We start from the raw sequence: 22,540 nt of genomic DNA on the forward strand, positions 1-22,540 counted from the left end.
AAAAACAGGATAACGATTTTCACACTTTAATTTTGGCATTTCTAGCTCAACATCTTGTTTTTATACTTTGATTACCCTCAATCGCAAATGCAGAAAATTCAATAAAATAGCAATGCGAAAATCGTCACCAAAAATATTTGGTCCACTACATCATAGACTAGATTTAAATTTTAACAATGCACTTTAAAATGTTGCCTAATTTAACAACCACATCTACAGAACACAATTCAATACTCCCCTCAAATGTTGATAAAAGTAATGTCTTTATTTGTTGTGTTAAACACGTCAAGATTCAGCTAAAACTCATATCTAACACCCCACAAGGGCCACAACCATTAAAATTTGGATAAACCAGCAGCAAAACTGCTGAATGCCAGTGTGCCTAAAACTCCTATAGATATCACTTGAAAAGGCAATGCAGATACAATCCAAGTGACAAAGACGATTCACCTTATCGATTACAAAATTTACATGTATACAGTGTTGTTCCTCGTTAAACATTTCCTGGAACTTCCATCCACCGGTTCATGCATACAACAATTGGAAGTAACAACATATGATCAAACGACACCAAGAAGACGCGAGGCAAAACAGATGGAGATACATTGGAAGTAGGAAAAGAAACTAACAAGAAACTATGAAACAACAAAAACCCTTAGCTCGTCTCTATCTCCTCTTGTGATGCGGATATCAGCATCAAGGTAGGTAACGTCAAATTCACCACTTCCTGGGTTAGACGGAGGTCGTAGTCCTTCCGGTAACTTAGGTAACTCTAATGGAGGAAGCTGCGATAAGTTTCCAGTAGTCTTCACAGTAGTTTTCTCAAAAATGATCTTAACCCTGGAAGATCCTGTAATTATTAAAAGGTCATTCATTGGTTTATGTCACATTCATAAGTTGCTACGTAAACCAAAACACACCAAATAAGAGAGTTCATAAGTACCTATGAGTTCAAATTTGTGGGCCAAAGTGGCAGTTGCTTCAACGGGTGGCAGGGGCCATGGAGCACCTAGTTCAAGCTCCACTATGTTATCAAAGTCTTTGCTGAAGATGTCAATCCGTTGAAATACCTATTTGCATAACATATGTTACTTTCGGAACAGCAAAATCATCAACGAATAACGAATATTCAATACATGGTAAATTTTGGTATGATGTAAAACAATGACAAGGACTAAACAACACAGGGTCGGACAGAAGATCTTAACCAGTTAAAATCTAACAACGTAGGTTGTTAATCTGAGTTTACTTAATTCATAAAACTGTTAATTTAAGTTCCAGATGATCTACTACACCTTCACATAGCAGACCTTAGACGTTCCCCCTTCCAACTGTTCGTATGTTGTGCGTGCGGGCACGCGTATTATCAAGGGATACATAGACATATGCTGCTGCTATTTGAAATCCTAGGCCCAAGTTGAGGTCGAACAAATTTAATATATTTCAAACGAACTATTCCAAAATTTTACTTCAGAACTTCGTTAGCTACAATGGACAATTTAACTACAAAAGAAAGACAGGTTCAAACGGATTCCTCAGGTAATCCTCCGCACATTTATACAATATGGTTTACTGAGAGTAGAGCCTCTGTATTTTTCCGCGTGAAGTTTCTGTATTAGTCTATGGCTTTCTATCCTGCATGGTTTCTTCCTTACCAAAGAAAAAGTTTTCATGCTTGCTGGGCACTGCAAACAGGATACGGGAAGGAGGTAAGTGGAAAAAGATCCACGCTAATAAAGAGTACAAATGATCAACTTCCTAAAGCTATGGTGAAGGAAATTCGAATTAATGATGGAATCTGGAATGGTTTTGCAGACTCAATGGTTAAAAACTTAAAAGACTTTGTGGGCTTTGGGGCGTATGAGTTTCTAAAAAGGATCAGGTAAAGTCACTTGGTGTTCATATATTGGTGTAATATTTCAATTGGTGTTCATAGTTAGCAAACATGCAAATGGGTGAAAGCATATCAATGGCGTCCAGGAATATAGTAGATGAGTACCTGGCCTAAGGTAATTGGGAGTAGCCTTCCGGTGGGAGGTCCAGGACGGCTCCCACCTAGAGTACGAGAAGAAAATGCACTGCTATATATCAATTTCCATCTCCCTTGCAGTTTATCAAGATCAGTTGAGAGATCCACTGGACCTCCAGCAGCTTCAATCTCCTTGGCAGCAGCTTCTGCCTTTTGTAGATCCTCTCCCGATGCTGCAAGACCTCTATTTAGCCCAGAAACAGCACTCTGCATCGGGTTAGACACAAATTGAAAAAATGATGGTAGAAAGCACAAACAGTTAAATTCACATAAATAAGGACCATGACTACCACAAGAGCGCATGTGCACATTGCCATTTTATGTGACAACAGTTAAAGCCATACTTTAAAGATGAAGCTGTGATATAAAAGAGATGTAAATTGGAGGACATGATTTGATTTTGCTCCACAGATAGGAAATTACAGATGAATCCGTATATCAAGAACCTTGTTGCAAAATCAACTTTCTAAGAAGAGTTAATAAACTGAATTACAAACATAAGTGACCAAAAAATTTAAAAAGGCTTTTCAAGAGCCTCTATTGAAATCCTATACTAGTAATATCAGCCTTCATATACTCATTCCAAAATATTTAACTCACAATTGTTAAGCACAAACATGATTACTGTTGTCCTCTGATCATAAAACCAATACTCGACACAAAGCGAAAAACTCATATAATCATAGGGAAGTACAAAGGAACCCAACAATACCAAATAGAGTTATCCTTGTGTTGAAGGACATCACTCCCAACAACACCAATATTGTCCCCTTGGTAATTACCACCTGGCACCTGCACAATCCGTCAGGTGTGGGGTTTTATCACAAAAGGCCTTGGTATTAGTTGGAGTGGAGTTAGGATATTTAAACACTTCTTTTCACATAGATACGATCGATGTGGATGTTTCAACATAACAGCATGCTGCAGAGAATTTGTAATGAGATACCAATAACATTTACACAAAAGTACAATGATTTCACCACCAAGTTACCAACTACTTGATTTGCATCCAAATTCCAAAATAGTATAAAATTACTGTACCAAATGCAATCAAATCCATAACTGGAAAAAAAAATTGAGCAAGCTAAAGAAAAATGCCCAATAGCTTGAGAACGTACCAATAGGTTGAGCTTTAAAGACGCTACAAGTTCAGGGTTGGGCGTGGTTTTGCTTCCGGAAGACGGCGGCTGTGGTGGCGGCGGTTCGAGAACAGAAACCTCGTCCACAGCTGCTCTCGGAGCAAAGCTTTTGGTGTGACGGCGATTTGACGAACCAAAACGGAGGCGTTTTGGGCAGGGTGGTTTGCTTGGAATAACATAGTTTGCAGAAGAAGTAGAAGGCGAGGAATGTAGAGAGTGAGGGAGAGAGCTCAAAGAAGCCATGGCCATGGCTAGAAAGTAGAAAGGAAAGGTCTTGGCTCTTTGAGGGTTTATATTGTTTGTTTTGAGACGACGCCATTGGATTCGTGGTTAGTATGAGTGCGCGCGTTTGTACGGTCTTCCAGTAAATTATTCAACGCAAAATGGATGGAACTGGAAGCTTCATGAAATTTGACCCTACGATTGCAAATCTCAACGGTCCAAATTGATTTTACATTTTTTGGTTGGATTTATTTGAAAATCAATTGCCTATGAATTAAGAGTGTTAATTTCTTTTGTGACCAAATAACAATATCATGCCCTGGTTTCAAATCGTCATTTGGTATTGCGATCTAATGATTTTTTTTCTTCACTCATAAGTGAGTGGTTTTAGGTTCGATTCTCATCATGGGAATTTGAACTTCATTATTGTTACCAATTATAAAGTTTATCATGCTCTCTCACCCTCTTGATGTTAGATAATATCGTTTTTTTTTTCACAAAACAAAAAATCCTGGTCAAATCGAATATACGATGGGAAATTCTATGCGCAATCCAACCAATTGCTCATTGCGTCCAACATTCATGGAAAGAATGCAAACTTCCAAATTCGTACCTCCACCTTAGGATTGTGAATAAATATTACTTTAATTAAGATTGGTTTGTATAATTTTTTTGAAAATGTTAAAGAGACTCTCCCATTCCACAAACCTAAAATTAGGGTAAAAGATTGTTTACTACCCTCATGTTTCATGGTTTTCAACATTTAGTACATCAAGTTTTTTTCGTCTCAGATTCATGCCTAAAATGTAAATTTTGGGACAGTCTCATACATCCGTTAGTCAAACTATTAAATCTGCCGTTAATTGTGACGTGACGCCTATGTGGACAATGACTGGTTGCCACGTGTCATCCACGTTTTTTTTTCTTTCTTTTTTTCTTTCTTTCTTTCTTTCTTTCTTTCTTCTTCTTTCTTCCTTTTTCCTTCTTCTTCTTCTTCTTCCTACAAATTTTTTTTTCTTCCTCCTTCTCCTTCTTCCTTCCTTCTTCCTTATCCTTATCCTTCTTCTTCTTCTTCTTCCTCCGAATTTGGGGAAGTTTTTTTTTTCTTTTCCTCCTTCTTCTTCTTCTTCTTCTTCTTCTTCTTCTTCTTCTTCTTCTTCTTCTTCTTCTTCTTCTTCTTCTTCTTCTTCTTCTTCTTCTTCTTCTTCTTCTTCTTCTTCTTCTTCTTCTTCTTCTTCTTCTTCTTCTTCTTCTTCTTCTTCTTCTTCTTCTTCTTCTTCTTCTTCTTCTTCTTCCTCCGAATCTGCCTTATTCTTCTTCTTTTTCTTCTTTTTCTTTTTCTTCTTCTTCTTCTTCTTCCTCTTTTTCTTCTTCCTCCGAATCTGCCTTCTTCTTCCTCCGAATCTGCCTTCTTCTTCTTCTTCTTCTTCCGAATCTGCCCAGACTTAGTTTTTTTTTTCTTTTTTCTTTTTTCTTCTTCTTCCTCTTCCTTCTTTTTCTTCCTTCTTTTTCTTCTTCTTCTTCCAACTGCAACTTTTTTTTTCTTCCTCCTTCTTCTCCTTCTTCCTTCTCCTTCTTCCTTCTTCCTTCCCCTTCTTCTCATTCTTCCTTCTTCCTTCTTCTTCTTCTTCATCTTCCTCAAAAAAAAAATAAAAAAAATAAAAAAACCTTCATCTTCCCGAAATTCGGAGGAAGAAGAAGAAGAAAAAGGAAGAAGGGGAAGGAAGAAGGAGAAGAAGGAGGAAGAAAAAAAAAGTTGCAGCTGGAGGAAGAAGAAGGAGGAAGAAGGAAGAAGAAGGAGGAAAAAGGAGGAAGAAGAAAAAAGAAAGAAGAAAAAAGAAAAAAAAAAACTGAATCTGGGCAGATTCGGAGGAAGAAGAAGGAGAAGGAGAAGGAAGAAGAAGGAAGAAGGGGAAGGAAGAAGGGGAAGGAAGAAGTAGGAAGAAAATAAAAAGTTGCAGGAAGAAGAAGAAGAAGAAGAAGAAGAAGAAGAAGAAGAAGAAGAAGAAGAAGAAGAAGAAGAAGAAGAAGAAGAAGAAGAAGAAGAAGAAGAAGAAGAAGAAAGAAAGAAAAAAAAACGTGGATGACACGTGGCGCCCAGTCATGAAAGAAATAAAAAAAACGTGGATGACACGTGGCGCCCAATCATTGTCCACATGGGCGCCACGTCACAATTAACGACAGATTCAACAATTTGACTAACGGATGTATGAGACTGTCCCAAAATTTACACTTTAGGTATGAATCTGAGACGAAAAAAACTTGATGTACTAAATGTTGAAAACCACGAAACATGAGGGTAGTAAACAGTCTTTTACCCCTAAAACTAAGTAGATGCAGCTCTAGTAGGGTTTCATTATGTCCTTCATGTAATGCTTCTGAGATCATCTCCAACCGAATGAGGGTCAGATGGCTCGTTTTAGCCATCTAGCCCTCCAAGAAATTAATATTTTAATAAATAGTGCAGGGCCATATTTCTTACCGTCTCCAACCGAAGGTCAAGCCAAGCATAGCCCTGTCACAAAAAATCATCTCCAACTGAGATCCAAACATAATTTATTATTTTAATTGAATTACTATGGTTACTTAAATTAAATTACCTCAATAATTTTATGTTATGGATTGTCAATAATTTTCATGTTGTTAATTTTTTTTATGTTGTTTAATGTTACTTAATTTTATTTAATGTTGTTTAATATTGTTTCATGTTACTTAATGTTAAAAAAAAAAATCAAATATGACATCAGCATGTGGGCAGCCCGGTTAGCCCTTTGGCCCTTTGGCCCTTTTTTGTCCAGTGGGGCCCATGAGCCATTTGGCCTGACCCTCAGTTTGAGACGGTTTTCAGGCTATTTTCGGCCCTCTGGACCATTCGATTGGAGATGGTCCGATGAAGATCAGCTGCATCGTTTTGCTTACCATCCTTAAGCTCAGGAGGTTTGGAAAGTTTGTAGTAACATTTCTTCTCCTTTTTTTATTGCTAATTTAAATTATTGGCTTTATAATGTTTCCCATGTTGATAAGGAGGAGCTCTTTAAGCTTAGTAAAATTCTTGTGCTCTGTTGGTAAATGTCGAATGACAGAAATAATGTTGTTTTCATCAGTAAATCTACATCCAACCCGTTGTATCATGATGGATTCCACTGTTGCAAACAATTTCCACAAAGCAAATTCGATGCCTACAAAGTGCAAGTGCCCAAATCAGAAGAGCATTATCAAATGGACTGCTCCTACAGATGGTTTCTATAAACTCAACTTTGATGGTTCTTTTCACACCACCAAGTAACCATATACTCAACAGATCTCGCCTCCGGGATATGTACGAAGCATAACTCAAGAATCAAATCGCATAGTAATTTTTCGTATACTTTATGGCTGCATCTAATCTCCTCGTTAGACTGCCTACGTACCCTCAACAAGGATCAAGTCATTCGTAGTTCGTCATTCGCTACAACTTGACATATATCATAGTCCGTTCAAGCCAAAAGGCATAACATTCCTCAATCGAATATTTGGACTTGACAAGCATGAATTATTCGATTCAAGCTACATAACAACTCATATGACAATCAAGGTTTCTATTTCATCCATCATATAAATCATTATGTTTCAACATAAAATCACAATTCATATCATGTAATACCTCAAAGAATCAACAAAGCACAATAGTATCCTCTAGTCGCATTGATCATTGATCTAATCGTATTAATAACAATCACATTTAACATCATTCCACAATCACCTTAAGTAACCCATTCCATGAATCAATGAGGCACGATATTAACATTTAATTAAGTTAATCAGTCAACCAGATCACACATCAGTGCACAAAATTTAATAAAGGAATTCTACATAATTCTCTACCAAGATTCCAAGTAATAACTTGATAATTCTAATTTATATTCACAAGGTTTATTGTGGGTAATTCCCATTCACTCAAATCCAAGGTTCTAGTCTAACTTATGGAAATGAGCAAGAGTAGGGATTCCGGACCACTTAATGGAATCCAATCCAGGATACGATTCCGGACCACTTAACGGAATCTAAACTAAATTATGATCGCCTATCGAAATGTACCAAGTAAAACTAATCATCTTCATCTCTAAAATGCGTATGGTCCCCCATCGCGGATATACCAAGTAAAACCATAGGCATAATCTCTTCATGCAGGCAGTGATCACCTATCGCAGATATACCAAGCATGATCACCCCTGAATACATATGGTCCTCTATTGCGGATATACCATGCAGAACCATATGCATAATCTAATAATATAGGCAGTGATCATCCATCGCAAATATACCAAGCATGATCACCCCTGAATACATATGGTCTCGTATTGCGGATATACCAGAACCATATGCATAATCTAATAATATAGGCAGTGATCACCCATCATAGATATACAAAGTGTTTGTACCATACTTGACCAATTCCGAAACTACTGAGCACCGGTCAACGTTATACCGTCAATGATCTAGAAGAGTTTCCCTCCAACCAGAATGCTAATCACAGTGCGACACGTGTCGACATCAGAAGCCAATCATAGCGCGACACGTGTCAACATCAGAAGCCAATCACAACACAACACGTGTCAATGTCAGAATGAAACTAGAAACTCTCTTCTATAAAGAGAGATCATTCTCTCACAATATTTTCTAATGTCATTTGTACTAAATCATTCATTAGTACTAACAAAAGGAGAGTTGGAACCTATGTACTTGTGTAAACCCTTCACAATTAATGAGAACTCCTCTACTCCGTGGACGTAGCCAATCTGGGTGAACCACTTACATATTGTGTTTGCTTCCCTGTCTCTATCCATTTACATACTTATCCACACTAATGATCGGAGCAATCTAGCGAAGGTCACAAAATGAACACTTTCTGTTGTACCAAAGTCCTCACTGATTTTGTGCATCAACATTTGGCACCATCTGTGGGAACGACACTTATTCCCACTATCTTCAGCTTTGTCAAGCTGGTTTCCATCATTCGTACACTCTCTTTTGACCAGGCATCCCTCTCCAACATGGGGAGCGAAGGAAGGCACAGCACGCAGAATGACACCCCTCTTGCACTTGGTGCGAGGCAATAAAAGAAGGAAGGAAAGAGGGTTGCTCTTTAAGCTAAAGTCGATGAGCTAGAAGCTTAGAACAACAAGATAGCAATGAAGAATGAGGTCCTCCAGGAGCAGTATGAGAAGCTCTTTGAGATGCTCCACGAAAATAGGCGTACTCAAACACGCAAGCTCGTTGCCCCTGTGGACATCAACCATCATCTGGGTGCTCCCCAACATGGAAGTGACCCCTTCGACATGGGTATCCCTGTTGAGGAGTGAGCTAATCATCAAAACATTGATCAACATGAGACTTCTCTCAACCCAGATGCTTCGACCTGAAGTAGGAGAAGTGAAGGAAGACGCATCCTTGCAGAAGGGTTGAAAAGATCGAAAGCCGTTTATCGCGACTGCCGAGGCTTCCTAAAGCAACGTCGAGAGAATCCACTCCACATATGCTCGAATATCAATGACCCAAGGGTTTCTGAAAGACTCAGTCCCATCCCATGACCCAGGCCAGCTGCCAATCTAGAGAATGAACGACAGGTCCTAGAGGAACATGAAGGTACAAGGGACTCTGAGGTATTTCGACAGACTCACCCTATAAGTCAGTACGGCGAGTCCAAGGAAAAACCACACGCTCTTGCTCACACTTTCCTACTTCCAAGAGGCGATAGAGACTTACGAAAAAAAATTCCAGTGGTACATGACTCCACTCAGGACTCCCTTGTCCTACAGCTCATTGAGGAAGTAAACAAGTTGAAGGCCGAATGTCAGGCCGAGATACCTAATTGGAACCAACCCAGGCCTGGCCCTCTCACAAGGAGGATCCTCGACACCCCCTTCAAGCGAAGACAAAACAAAAGCTTGGTTTACAACTCTATACTGGAAGGGAGGACCCAATTGAACACCCTAACCTCTTTGAGTCCACCATGGCATATTGGATGCACACTGATGAAGAACGATGTCTTCTCTTCCCCTCCACCCTCTCTGGCGCAGCTCTAAACAGGTATTGCCATATTCCACCTGAGACAGTAGACTCATTTGAGGAACTAAGGAAACTGTTTTTCTCTCAACACATCTTCCAAACCGATCACTTGCATTCTGCAGATGACTTGTACACTATTCGCCAGAAGCCGGACGAGTCACTACAAGAGTATGCCGGTCGCTTTAGCCATGAGTATTCTCGCTGCACTGAGGCAGATGACAAGACCGCCCTCAAGGCCTTCACGGCAGGCCTACGTGATTGTTTCTTCAAGTACATGATCAATGCCAACACTTGGAAGACTTACTCTGAGATGATGGCACAAGCTTACAACCACGCCTCCGCCGAAGCAAGGACATACCAAGGGAACCCCCATATGGTTAACCCCTATCAACAAGTGGGAAGTGGAAGTCAAGTTCTACCAAGTAAAGAGATCTTGGCCTTTCAGACACCCATTGCATCATCTCCTGCCTCATTTAGCTACTCGCTAAGTCACCAAACGTATCTGTCTCTTGGTAAGAGGAATGATTTTTACTCTCAGCAAGCCTATTACAACAAGAGGGATAAAAGTTTGTATCAAGACAACCAAAGGTGAACGTACCGTCGACTATTATGACTATGGGGCCAAGCCTCACTCTTTCAAAGTGGAGGACTAGGTACTGAAGAAAATGCTATTATAAGAAGGCATACACATTACAAATGTTTTGACTCTCAACCATTGAGATCTTTTATCACACCAGCCATTCGGAAAATATTTAAAGAAAAGGGAATTTTGACAACTTCTTCTGAGTCTTTTGCGTTCCTAGCACTGGAACATTTGGTCTACGCTGACCTACCCTTATACTCCAACTCAGAGCTTCAACATGCGTACTTTGACACAAAGTATGTGATACTAAGTGTTACAACCAACATAGTTCACATATCAAAAGCATGGATCCCTTCATTCATAGCAAAACATTCATAAGCATCACTCATATCAATCAACATAAACATCATACATTCCAACACATTCATACATAAACATCATACATTCCAACACATTCATACATAAAAATCATACATTTCAACACATCCATACATAAGCTAACTGTGATTCGAAAGGGTTTAACATACTTTGTGTCATTCGACACTTGCTACAATGTGCCTAAATACCTTGCCCTTATTCTTACCAACCAGGTGATGAAATGTAAATAAGGAACTCATCTTCATGTCATTAACTAGGTGATGAAATGTACAAGAAGGAACTCATCTTCATGCCACCAACCAGGTGATGAAATGTACAACCCGTACTCTCTTTCATGCCACCAACCTGGTGATGAAATGTACAACCCGTACTCTAATATCATTTGGCAACTTGCCATTCATGCCACCAACCAAGTGATGAAATGTACAACCCATACTCTCCTTCATGCCACCAACCAGGTGATGAAGTGTACAACCCGTACTCTAATATCATTTGGCAACTTGCCACTAATGCCACCAACCAGGTGATGAAATGTACAACCCGTACTCTCATTCATGCCACAAACTAGGTGATGAAATGTACAACTCGTACTTTAATATCATTTGGCAACTTGCCATGCATGCCACCAACCAGGTGAAGAAGGAACTCATCTTCTTACCACCAACCAGGTCATGAAATGTGATGAAAGGTGATGAAGGAACTCACCTTCGTACCACCAACCAAGTGATGAAAGCAACTCACCATTCATTCCACCTACTAGAAGACGAGTGTTACAACTTGTACATGTGAACTCCTAGCATTCACAAATAATCAAAAACCCTTAAGCTTGACAACTCAACTAGGGGAGCACTTGTACCCAATAAGAGTTATAGTCACTAACAAAGTCTTATTGCAAGCCAACGGTAACTTCAGTGCATGGCATACGAAGATCAAGCTATTCAGCCCTCTTGCATCTGCTTCAGACATTTCCCCTCTGTAACAATGCAAACACTACAATTTGTAGAAAGCTTCACACACTCTTGATCAAGACAGTGTGAAACAAAACCAATTTATGGTGCCAACAAGAGCTTCATCAATGGAGGGCAACCACAATTCTCAAAAGCTTCACACACTCTTGATCAAGACAGTGTGAAACAAAACCAATTTATGGTGCTAACAAGAGCTTCATCAATGGAGGGTAATCACAATTCTTAAAAGCTTCACACACTCTTGATCAAGACGGTGTGAAGCAAAACCAATTTATGGTGCTAACAAGAGCTTCATCAATAGAGGGCAACCACAATTCTCAAAAGCTTCACACACTCTTGATCAAGATAGTGTAAAGCAAAACCAATTTATGGTGCCAACAAAAGCTTTATCAATGGGGGGCAACCACAATTCTCAAAAGCTTCACACACTCTTGATCAAGACAGTGTGAAGCAAAACCAATTTATGGTGCTAACAAGAGCTTCATCAAAGGAGGGCAACCACACTTCTCAAAAGCTTCACACACTCTTGATCAAGACAGTGTGAAGCAAAACCAATTTATGGTGCCAACAAAACCTTCATCAATGAAGGGCAATTACAACTCGTAGAAAGCTTCACACACTCTTGATCAAGACTGTTCGAATCAAATTCAATTTATATGGTTAATCCAAACCTTCGACTACTACAAGGTGTGGCTTGCATCACAATCTCTTTCTTAATAGTGTGGAAGCAAAATTTGTATATGTTGACTCTCTCATATTTTCAAATTTCTAATTTTCCCAAAAAAAAAAACAAAAAGGAAATTGGGAAATTCAACAAAGCTTCACCACAAAAGCTTCATCAATGGAGGACAATTACAAATTCTCAAAAGCTTCACACTATCTTGATCAAGATAGTGTGAAGCAAAATCAATTCATGGTACCCAACAAAGCTTCACCACAAAAGCTTCACCAACAAAAGCTTCATCAATGGAGGACAACTACAAATTCTCAAAAGCTTCACACTATCTTGATCAAGATAGTGTGAAGCAAAATCAATTCATGGTACCCAACAAAAGCTTCAACTCCAAAGCTTCACCCATAAAAGCTTCACCCACAATAGCTTCACCCATAAAAGCTTCACCAACAAAAGCTTCACCCACAAAAGCTTCATCCACCACAAAAGCTTCACCCACAAAAGTTTCACCCACCACAAAAGCTTCACCTGCAAAAGCTTTACCCACAATGCTTCACCTACAAAAGCGTCACCCATAAAAGCTTAACCCACAAAAGCTTCACCCACCACAAAAGCTTCACCCATAAAAGCTTCACCAACAAAAGCTTCACCAACAAAAGCTTCACCCACAAAAGCTTCCCCCATCACAAAAGTTTCACCTACAAAGCTTCAACACAAAAGCTTCACCTACAAAAGCTTCACACTATCTTGATCAAGATAGTGTGAAGCAAAATCAATTTATGGTACCCAACAAAGCTTCAACCTCAAAGCTTCACCTATAAAGCTTAAAATATATATATATATATATATTTTCGGAAATTTAAAAATTCAAAAATTCGGAAATTCGAAAATTCAAAAATTCAAAAATTTGAAAATTTGAAAATTAAAAAAAAAAAATTGCCTAGGCCTCCTCTTCTTTGGGCCTAACAACTTTCATAACAAATATATATGAAGGAGGAGTTTTGGGCTACCACTTAGAAAGGAAAATGGTGAAGTTTTGTTACTTTGGAAACTTGGCTACTAGCAAGACACCTCCTTCATCAACTCCCTCGACAGGAGACTTGGGAGACTCCTACCATATGCTGCTGTACCTTGATACTCAGAAGTCTCATGACCACTTAATGACTTGGATTTTTTCAAGTCTCCAACCGAGAAGTTTTCCTCACTCAGGAAATTAGGTGAGCACTACCTCAACCTACATGCTTCACTCATAAAGCTTCAACATACAAGCTTCAACAAAAGGAAAAATTCAAAGAACTTAGTGAAGAAGGCATTGGTGTATTTAACACAATACGTTGAAATGAAGCAAAGCTTGTTTATTGATATCTCCGATAAGTTACAAATATGTACATATATATGAATCAAAATAAACAAACAAGAATGAGCGTTCACAAATGTTGCTCAGGAGAAGTCTCAGCAGTCGGCAGAGCCCCAGAAAGATGAGGCACCAGATGGTGATTATTCGGAGCCTCAGTACTAGGCAGAACCCCAGAAGGAGGAGGCACCAGAGGTTGATCATTTGGAGCTTCATTACGCGGTACAGCCCCAGAAGACGAAGGCAATAAATGCCTTTGGAACAAAACCTCTGATGATCAAGTAAAATCTGACCATCAGATTCCTGCAGCTGGTCGAGCTTCCTCTTCATGTTTGTAACATAGTCATGTGCGAGCTTGTGCAATTGTTTATTCTCATGCTTGAGTCGTCTGATCTCCTGTTGGAGACTTATCACTTCAGTCGCCAATAATTCAACTTGGTGGGTTCGAGCAAATAGGCGTTGGGCCATATTAGACACAGAACCTGCACACTGAACATTGAGAGCCAGAGAATCATTAACAGCCAACTTATCAAACCGTTTGGAAAGTAGTCTGTTATCTTTGAGAGTGAGAAGGTTCCTGGCCACCACCGTAGCGGTCATATCATCATTCATCACAGAGTCCCCAACGGTAAGAGGACTAGTAAGGGATAAGAAGGATGGGCGCCATATGTTGTCTTGAGAAGGCATGGCTGCCTCTTCACCAAAGTTCAAGTCAAAACGACGGTCGGATGGGCCAGACATTCTCAGAAATGATGAAGGAGAAATGAGGTGCAATAAATCTCTGAAGTAAGGGGAAAATTCCTACAAGCAATAACTCTCTGAATGTACTTTTTGCACACAATTGGTGCCTTATAAAAGAAAGGGCAACAGGGCCGTTGGTTCAAAAATCGAAAAGGCACCACTTTCCGGATTCCGAAGAGGCACCACTTTCCACATGCAACATCAGCTCATCGGGTACCACAGATAACTTTGCCAAAGATCTCTGACAAAGTTTAGACACATAAATTTTGAAGGTCCAGCTACCCTACTATTACCTACAAGGGTAAAGGAACAACACCACTGCTTGATAACTGGAAAGTCGCTATGTGTGTCAACCTCCGTGCTTCGTGGCAAGGCAAACTGGCAAAAATGCCCAACCTTTACTTACATTCGAGAAAACACTCCTAACAAGATTGCTTTCTCAAAAATCGAAGAGGCACAGCTCTCCGAATCTCGAGAGCCAGACTCCCAAAAGGATTACTTGCTCAAAAATCGAAGAGGCACATCTATCCGAATCGAAAAGGCACATCTATCCGAATCTCGAGAACCAGACTCATCTTCAACATCTTATGCTTCCAGAGAAGATACCACATCTGCCTGAGGAACAGATAGGGCAAGTGAGAATGATACAAGGAAGCATGTGGAGACAAGCGTAATAAAACATGTGCCGATACATCCACTACTTTGTCAACAGCAAAAGTATCCCATATCATTAGGGTCGAACATACTCTAGCTTTTATGGACTTGTTTTGACCCTCAAATTCTTGAGTTGGCTTTATACTCTGGAGGAAACCAAAAAACCCTCCAGCCCAATTCAAGAATAAGCCTATGGAAAGTTACTTCTTCAAAAACAAAAGTATCTCATATCATTTCTTCCCTATTTGCTTCTCCTTATCCTTGTTGTTGTTTACGACACAAGGAGAAGGAGAACAATCAACCGGAAGTAGAAGTCGAACCTCCGATCCAGGTTGCTTGCTTGGAAGCCTAATTGCTTACCTTGTCTGTTACCTTATTCGGTAAATCTCCTAGCTCGGCGACTTGGGGGACTCCTACCACATGATTTGTATCGCGCTTGACCAAGCATGAAACTACAAGTAAGCTTCAAGTGAAATTGATACATTACCCTGTGCATCTCCACCGGTTAAAGATACCACCCTTGGATGGAGGAAAATTACTTCTAAAGAATATGCCACATCTACCTATGAGACAGATAAGCCAAGTGAAGACGATACCACACTTCGGTACTTAGAAGTTTCGTGATTACTCAATGACTTGGATCTTGCAAGTCCCCAATCGATGAGCTTCCCTCACTCGGGAACTTAGAAGAGCACTGTTTGTACCATACTTGACCAATCCTGAAACTACTGAGCACCGGTCAACGTTATACCGTCAATGACCCAGAAGAGTTTCCCTCCAACCAGGAGGCCAATCACAGCGTGACACGTGTCGACATCAGAAGCCAATCATAGCGCGACATGTGTCAACATCAGGAGCCAATCATAACCCGACACATGTCAATGTCAGAATGAAACTAGAAACTCTCTTCTATAAATAGAGATCATTCTCTCACAATATTTCCTAATGTCATTTGTACTAAATCAGTCACTAGTACTCACAAAAAGAGAGCTTGAACCTATGTACTTATGTAAACCTTTCACAATTAATGAGAACTCCTCTACTCCGTGGACGTAGCCAATCTGGGTGAACCACGTACATTTTGTGTTTGCTTCCTTGTCTCTATCCATATACATACGTATCCACACTAGTGACTGGAGCAATCTAGCGAAGGTCACAAACTAGACACTTTCTGTTGTACCAAAGTCCTCACTAATTTTGTGCATCAAGACCAAGCATGATCACCCCTGAATACATATGGTCCCCTATCACGGATATACCATGCAGAACCATATGCATAATCTAATAATATAGGCAGTGATCACCCATCGTAGATATACCAAGCATGATCACCCATAACAGTCCACCATTGCAGATATACCAAACAGGATTGTATTCTGTAGCTCTAGGTAGTGATCACCCATTGCGGATATACCAAGCATGATCACTCCTAGAATGCGTATACCACTATTACTTGGTGCAATCAGCTTAGCAAACTATCTACCCATACCTTAACCCCTATGAGTTACAACGTAGTTACCTACACCATCAACTTCGCATGGCCACCAACAAATATGTCACACTAGCCTAAGTTCTACATCATACTTCTAATAAGATTCTAGGCTCACATTGTCATAAAAATAGTCATACACATCATTCACATTATTAAAAAGTTAATTAAATCCACATATATCACAACCATCATCAGTACACAAGCCAAATCATGTTTAATAAACATAGGTCTATGGCTAAATATATAAAAATAACATTTCAATAGAAATCATATTTATAAAACCAATTCATATTCACAAAGGATACTAATATAAGAAATTAAGGTAATAACCATATCCCATATATTCAAGTCACTCTCTAACCAATGTGGGTCCACTAGACTTCACTTAGTCTCTGGTAGTACCAATTATAGTATCTAGAACGTTTCAAGACATGTTGACCAAAAGTCAACTCTCGGTCAACGGTAGAGTCAACAATTCTACTTAATTTAATCCAAAAGATCCGCCCATCGGATTTCGAATTCGTAACTTCCTAAGATCCTCATTATGCTAATAGAACATCATACTAAAGTCTCACTACGATCCGACGGTCGGATCTTTGCCAATCACAATTTCCGGTGGCGGTTAATGTTTTATTTTACGAATTTACAAATCCAATTCGAGAAGATCCGTACGTTGGATTCCCGATCCGTAAGTTCCTATGATCCTCAAATATTATGTACTATAATGTAGTAAAGTTTGGTGATGATCCAACGATCGGATCATCGATTCATTTAATGTCCAAGTGGCGGTCTCTATCAAAACTATAGCTTAGGATGATTCTTGGAAGAATGCTATGCAGGCTGAGCTAAATAGGATTGAAAAGAATCATACATGGATGCTGGTATATAGGCCCTCTAGCAAACTTGTCATAGGTGTGAAATGGGTGTACAAGACTAAGTTGAACCTAGATGAGACAATACAAAAGAACAAAGCTAGATTGGTTGCAAAAGGTTATTCACAGAAGCCAGGTATTAACTTTAATGAAATCTTTGCACCAGTTACCAGGATAAACACCATAACAACATTGATAACTCTTGCAGCTCAAAAGGAATGACAACTATTTCAATTGGATGTAAAGTCTATTTTTCTTAATGGTGTACTCAAGAAAAAGGTTTATGTTGATCAACTTCAGTGATTTGTCATTTAAGGCAAGAAGGATAAAGTGTACAAGTTGAATAAGGCATTATATGGCCTTAAGCAAACTCTAAGGGCTTGGTACGATGAAATTGATTCCTATTTTACTAAGGCTAGTTTTCAAAAGAGTCCAAGTGAAGCCAACCTTATACACCATGGTTGAAAACTCAAGAGTTCTCATTATCTTTCTATATGTTGATGACATTGTGTACATTGGAAGTAGTGTTACAATGCTTGAGGAGTTAAAAATGACATGATGCAACATTATAAGATGACAAATTTGGGCTAGTTGCACCATTTCCTTGGTATGAGAGTTATACAAACAAAGAAGAGCATTTTTATTCATCAGAAAAAGTATGCAATGAAACTGTTAGAGAGATTTGGCCTAAAAGGCTGCAAATCTGTTGGAATCACTTGCAGCAAATGACAGGTTATTCAAGAATGATGGAAGTGAGGCTACAAATGAGTTTGAGTATAGAAAATTGGTAGGAAGTTTGTTATACCTTACTGTCATTGACCAGACATTATGTTTGGTGCTAATCTCTTGGCAACATCCATGCATGATCCAACCAAGAAATACATGAGAACAACAAAAAAAGAACTAAGATACATTCAAGGTATTTTGGATTTTGGCATTGAATATGTGAAGGGAAAATCAGCTTTTCTTATTGGATATTGTAATAGTAATTGGGTTGGCAGTGATGATGACATCAGGGTATGCCTTTAATATGAGTTCAGGTGTGTTTTCTTAGGCTTCAATTAAGTAAAGGACAGTTGCACTATCCACTGTAGAGGCTGAATATGTGAGTGCAACATAAGCAACTTCACCAGCTAAGTGGTTGAGGTTTGTTTTAGAAGACTTTGAGGATGAAGTTGAACCTACATTGATAATGTGGAATAATACTTCAGCAATAGCAATGGCCAAGAATCCAGTATTTCACTAACAAGGGACACCAGTAGGAAATTTCACTTCATTAGGGAAGAAATTCAAGAGAAGGAAATTGAGCTTGTTTACTGGAAATCCGGAGAACAAATGGTTGATATCTTGACCAAGGCACTACCAAAGGAAAAGTTCAACTACTTCAGAGGAATGTTAGGAGTCAAATTAGCTGCCAGCTTAGAAGGGAGTGTTGGTGCTTAAGCTTCTGCAACTGCATTTAATCCAAGTTTCTTGTTTTTTCTTTCAATTTTGAAGTGTTTGTTCTTAGTTTGTAATGTAGGGTTGAGATTAAAACAAAGCTAATAGGCTAGATGTGTGCCACATGTAACAACAACTTAATTATAGGTGAGCATGTGGTGTGCACGTGAGTGTGTAAGTTGGATGAGTGTGTGCACCTCTAATGGCTATACCACCCAAACACTCATTTTAACGAGTGAATTGAATCGGGTTAACAAACATTCACCTCTTTCCCTACACAAATCATGAGGCATTGAGAAGTTAATTGATGTTCAAACCATGAACATTCACTTTATATTGTTTCCTTATGTTTTAACATGTTAAAGGATGTGCATAACATACATTGCTGGTTTAAACCAACCGTATTTTTCATATAATATAATCAATACATTGTGTGACACTACTTATAGATATCTGCACTCAAATAATATAAATTTGAAGAAACATTTGAACATAGGTGCATGTATATGATCTTTCTCATGATGATACAACAATGTCCACATTTTACCAATACTCGTTAGCACCTACTAAAACATTATTATAACAAGGATAAAAATTTAGAATTTTCTGCCAATTTGAAAAGAAATTGGTTGGTGGTGTTCTGTCTTATCTGGCATGTGTATGTGTTTGTGTGTGTGGGCACGGAGAAAAATAAATCTAATGATTCAGTCAAACTTTGGAAAACTCCTCATTTGTTAGAGAATCGGCTATTTTCTTAGAGAGACAGTAAGCAATTGATTGGATGGTAATGATGGGATTGACACCAACAGCAATGGGAATAACACTACCATTTCAAATGAATAGGCCTTCTGCTTCCTAGCTCTCCCCGTTCTCATCAACAACACCTTCTTTTGCTTTGATTCCCATTCTACAGCTCCTCATCTGATGTGCTGAGGAATAGGTTGTCCAATTCTCTACTAATGATTGCGGCCTTTCATCTGCAGTAACCATGTCAAAAAAATCCTCCAGTTTCTCAGTATCAATCCATTTACATTTGAGTCTCAGCCCATCAATACGATGTGTGCCAACTTCAATTGCTCCTACTGCTATCAAAATCCTAAGTGACTACCTTAGGCCTTCCTTCATGTTCTCTCTGTTTAAGGTAGAAAACTCATAGCTTACTCTTCCCCCCTTCGTAACAACCCTAGAACCCCAATCTCTAATAATTGAAATCAAGTGGACAGTTCTTGAAAACTTCAGCATTCTATTCTTTATGTCTTCCCCAAACTCCCAAGGGCACAAAGCAGAAAATGTTCCCAGCCCTAATGTCGGTGTTTCTATGATTGCTTTTGCCTTAGAGTCTGCTGATACCACCTTATGCACTGATGTAATTATTCCATCCTCATAGTTTTTACCTTTGAACTCTAAATTTAAGTCGGGGAAGTACCCCCAGGCCATTAAAACAGGGTGGAGATGAAGATTTCGACCAATATTCTTGTTTTTCAATCCACTAGAGAGCATTAAATGGGGTGTCAAAAGAGCTCCACAAGCTGAGACTGTAACTTTAGCCTCAATTTGCAGCCTCTTTGTAATGATATTGCTCAAAGCTTTTGCCATTACCTCTAAGCATTTCTTTTTCCTTTTACTTTCACTTTTGCCGGTTTCCAATACAAATTTCTCGGCTTTACATCCAGTTAAGATCACTGCACCATGATCCACTGCATCCACTAGCCATGTAGAATCAGTCCCCTTTTTCTCTCCTTTCTTGCAGCCATAACCACAAGATCCACAATAATGCTTCTCTGAAGAATTTCGAGGCACAATATCAACTTCAAAGCCTAAATTCTCACACCCTTTTCTTAGTACTTGATTTTGAAACCCTTCTTCTATACAATTCTCAGTAACACCAATTCTCTCACACACGGTATCCATTGCAGAAAGATACTCCCGTCCCCAGCAAAACTTGATCTTATTATCCTAATTCCATTCCTGAAACACATAATCTGGTGTTTTAATACAAGCTGACCAATTAATAGCAGAGCCATCACCAACCGTTGATCTGACTTGAAGTATAATTTTTCCATCAGCAGTTACAATAATGCCTCCTGCTTCATACAGCTGATCATGGGAAGGAGCTTCCAAAGAAGAGTAATCTAAATGAGTGAAGTAGTTTCCTTTTTCGAGAACGATGACTTTGTGGCCTGAGCTTGCAAGAACAACAGCTACAACACATCCTCCACAGCCAGAGCCAACAACTACAACATCACGTTTGATGTTGTAAATGTTTTTTGTGGAGTTATATATGACTTGGAGGCCTTTCTGTTCAAGGGAATTCAAAAGAGTGGTATCAGTTTCAAGCATTGTTTCTATTATTCCATTCTGAAGAGGCCTCTCTTGTTCTTGCACTTTTGAAGGGTTCTTAAGATCCCCCTGATCATCAGATTCTACATGGTATCCAATGGCTTGCCATATTGAGTTTTCTGCATTTTCATTGACCTGTGAGAAGAGATTAAAGATTGAAAAGTTTAGGGATTGTTTGGTATTCAGTTTGAAACTAAATTATAGTTTTCAAGAATAATGAATGTTACTAAACTACATAATATTCATTCCAAAAGAATACCAAACATGGTTTTAAGCTATCTCAAATGCTTTGAAACTACTCTAAAATTAAATATGGGGATTTTGCCTAGCACAACTCATGGGATTTAAATCCATAATTACTGGAAAGTTTTGTTATTTTCTGACATCAGTAGGTCAACATTCATATAACTCACCTATAGGAAAAAACTATATACACAAGAACAATTAATGGTCATATGCTTTTTCTCAAGTGGCATGGCATGAGTAGGGATAGGAGGATAAGGATTCAAATACAAACTTACACATGACCTCCATGAAATAAAAAGAACAATAAATAACCATCCAAGAATTCTACAAGCTCACACATGATCAGTTAGTCTAGTTCTTTTTATAATACAAGTCTTCATTTAGTTGGAGGAGGTCTTATGTATGACACATGAAAATATGAAGGTAATATATATACAAATATATATATATATATATATATATGGGTGGATCCATGGCACCACTTTTTTCACAAACTTTTGACACAAGTTTATGTGGGGTCCACTCTGGAATGTATTTTAACGATCTGAACCATCTATCTTTTAGAAAATCATTCATCGATCATTAAAAATTAGACAAATAAAAAACCATTAAGATATTCATTTGTAGTAAAGAAAATGGACAAATACGATTCTAAAAAGAAATCCTAAACCCTTAATCCAAAAGTCATATGATTTCAGATTTGGTAATTTTTTGTATAGATGATCTTTGAAGGAGGACCTAAAAGATAGACGATTAGGATCGTTGAAATAAATTACAGAGTGGGCCACCTAAAAACTTGTGTCAAAAGTTGTGTGAAAAAAATTTGGTGTCACGGATCCGCCCTATATATATAGGGTTAGGATTGGGAGACCCATTTTTATGCACACTTTGTAGGGTCTATTCTGTAACTTTTTTCAATGATCTGAATTGTCTGTATTTCAATTCTTCATTCATAGATCATTCCTACAAAAATTAGACAAATGAAAACATTTAGACGTCCAATTGCAATAAAGAAAATGGATGAATACGGTTATGCAAAGAAATACTAAAAGACTATCATCTAATTCACCGGTCGTATTGTTTCGGATTTGAATGACTTTTGTAGACATGATTTGAGGAAAACCCTAAAAAAAGTATGATGATGCACAAAATTAGTGAGGACTTTGATACAACTGTCAAGTTTGTGACCTTCGCTAGATTGCTCCGGTCACTAGTGTGGATAAGTATGTAAATGGATAAAGACAGGGAAGCAAACACAAGATGTACGTGGTTCACCCAGATTGGCTACATCCACGAAGTAGAAGAGTTCTCATTAATTGTGAAGGGTTTACACAAGTACATAGGTTCAAGCTCTCCTTTAG

The 22,540-nt window shown here is 38.7% G+C and overlaps 2 protein-coding genes across 2 annotated transcripts; both read right to left on the reverse strand.

The window, feature by feature from the left end:
• Positions 1-380: 380 nt before the first annotated feature.
• LOC103429709 (probable plastid-lipid-associated protein 6, chloroplastic) lies at positions 381-3,438 on the reverse strand (the record flags this gene model as incomplete). The annotated part of the gene is given in 4 exon segments (NM_001328904.1): positions 381-850; positions 944-1,070; positions 2,000-2,236; positions 3,148-3,438. Coding segments are annotated over 4 exon segments (870 nt in total), but the record flags the coding sequence as incomplete, so codon positions are not given.
• A 16,259-nt stretch (positions 3,439-19,697) lies between these two features.
• Positions 19,698-20,504, reverse strand: LOC139193053 (long-chain-alcohol oxidase FAO1-like). Its single transcript, XM_070816010.1, has one exon. The coding sequence runs from the start codon at positions 20,502-20,504 to the stop codon at positions 19,698-19,700; it is 807 nt and encodes a 268-aa protein (XP_070672111.1).
• Between the last annotated feature and the right edge of the window lie 2,036 nt (positions 20,505-22,540).

The sequence above is a fragment of the Malus domestica genome, chromosome 16 (assembly GCF_042453785.1).
Source record: "Malus domestica chromosome 16, GDT2T_hap1".
Taxonomy (NCBI): Eukaryota; Viridiplantae; Streptophyta; class Magnoliopsida; order Rosales; family Rosaceae; genus Malus; species Malus domestica.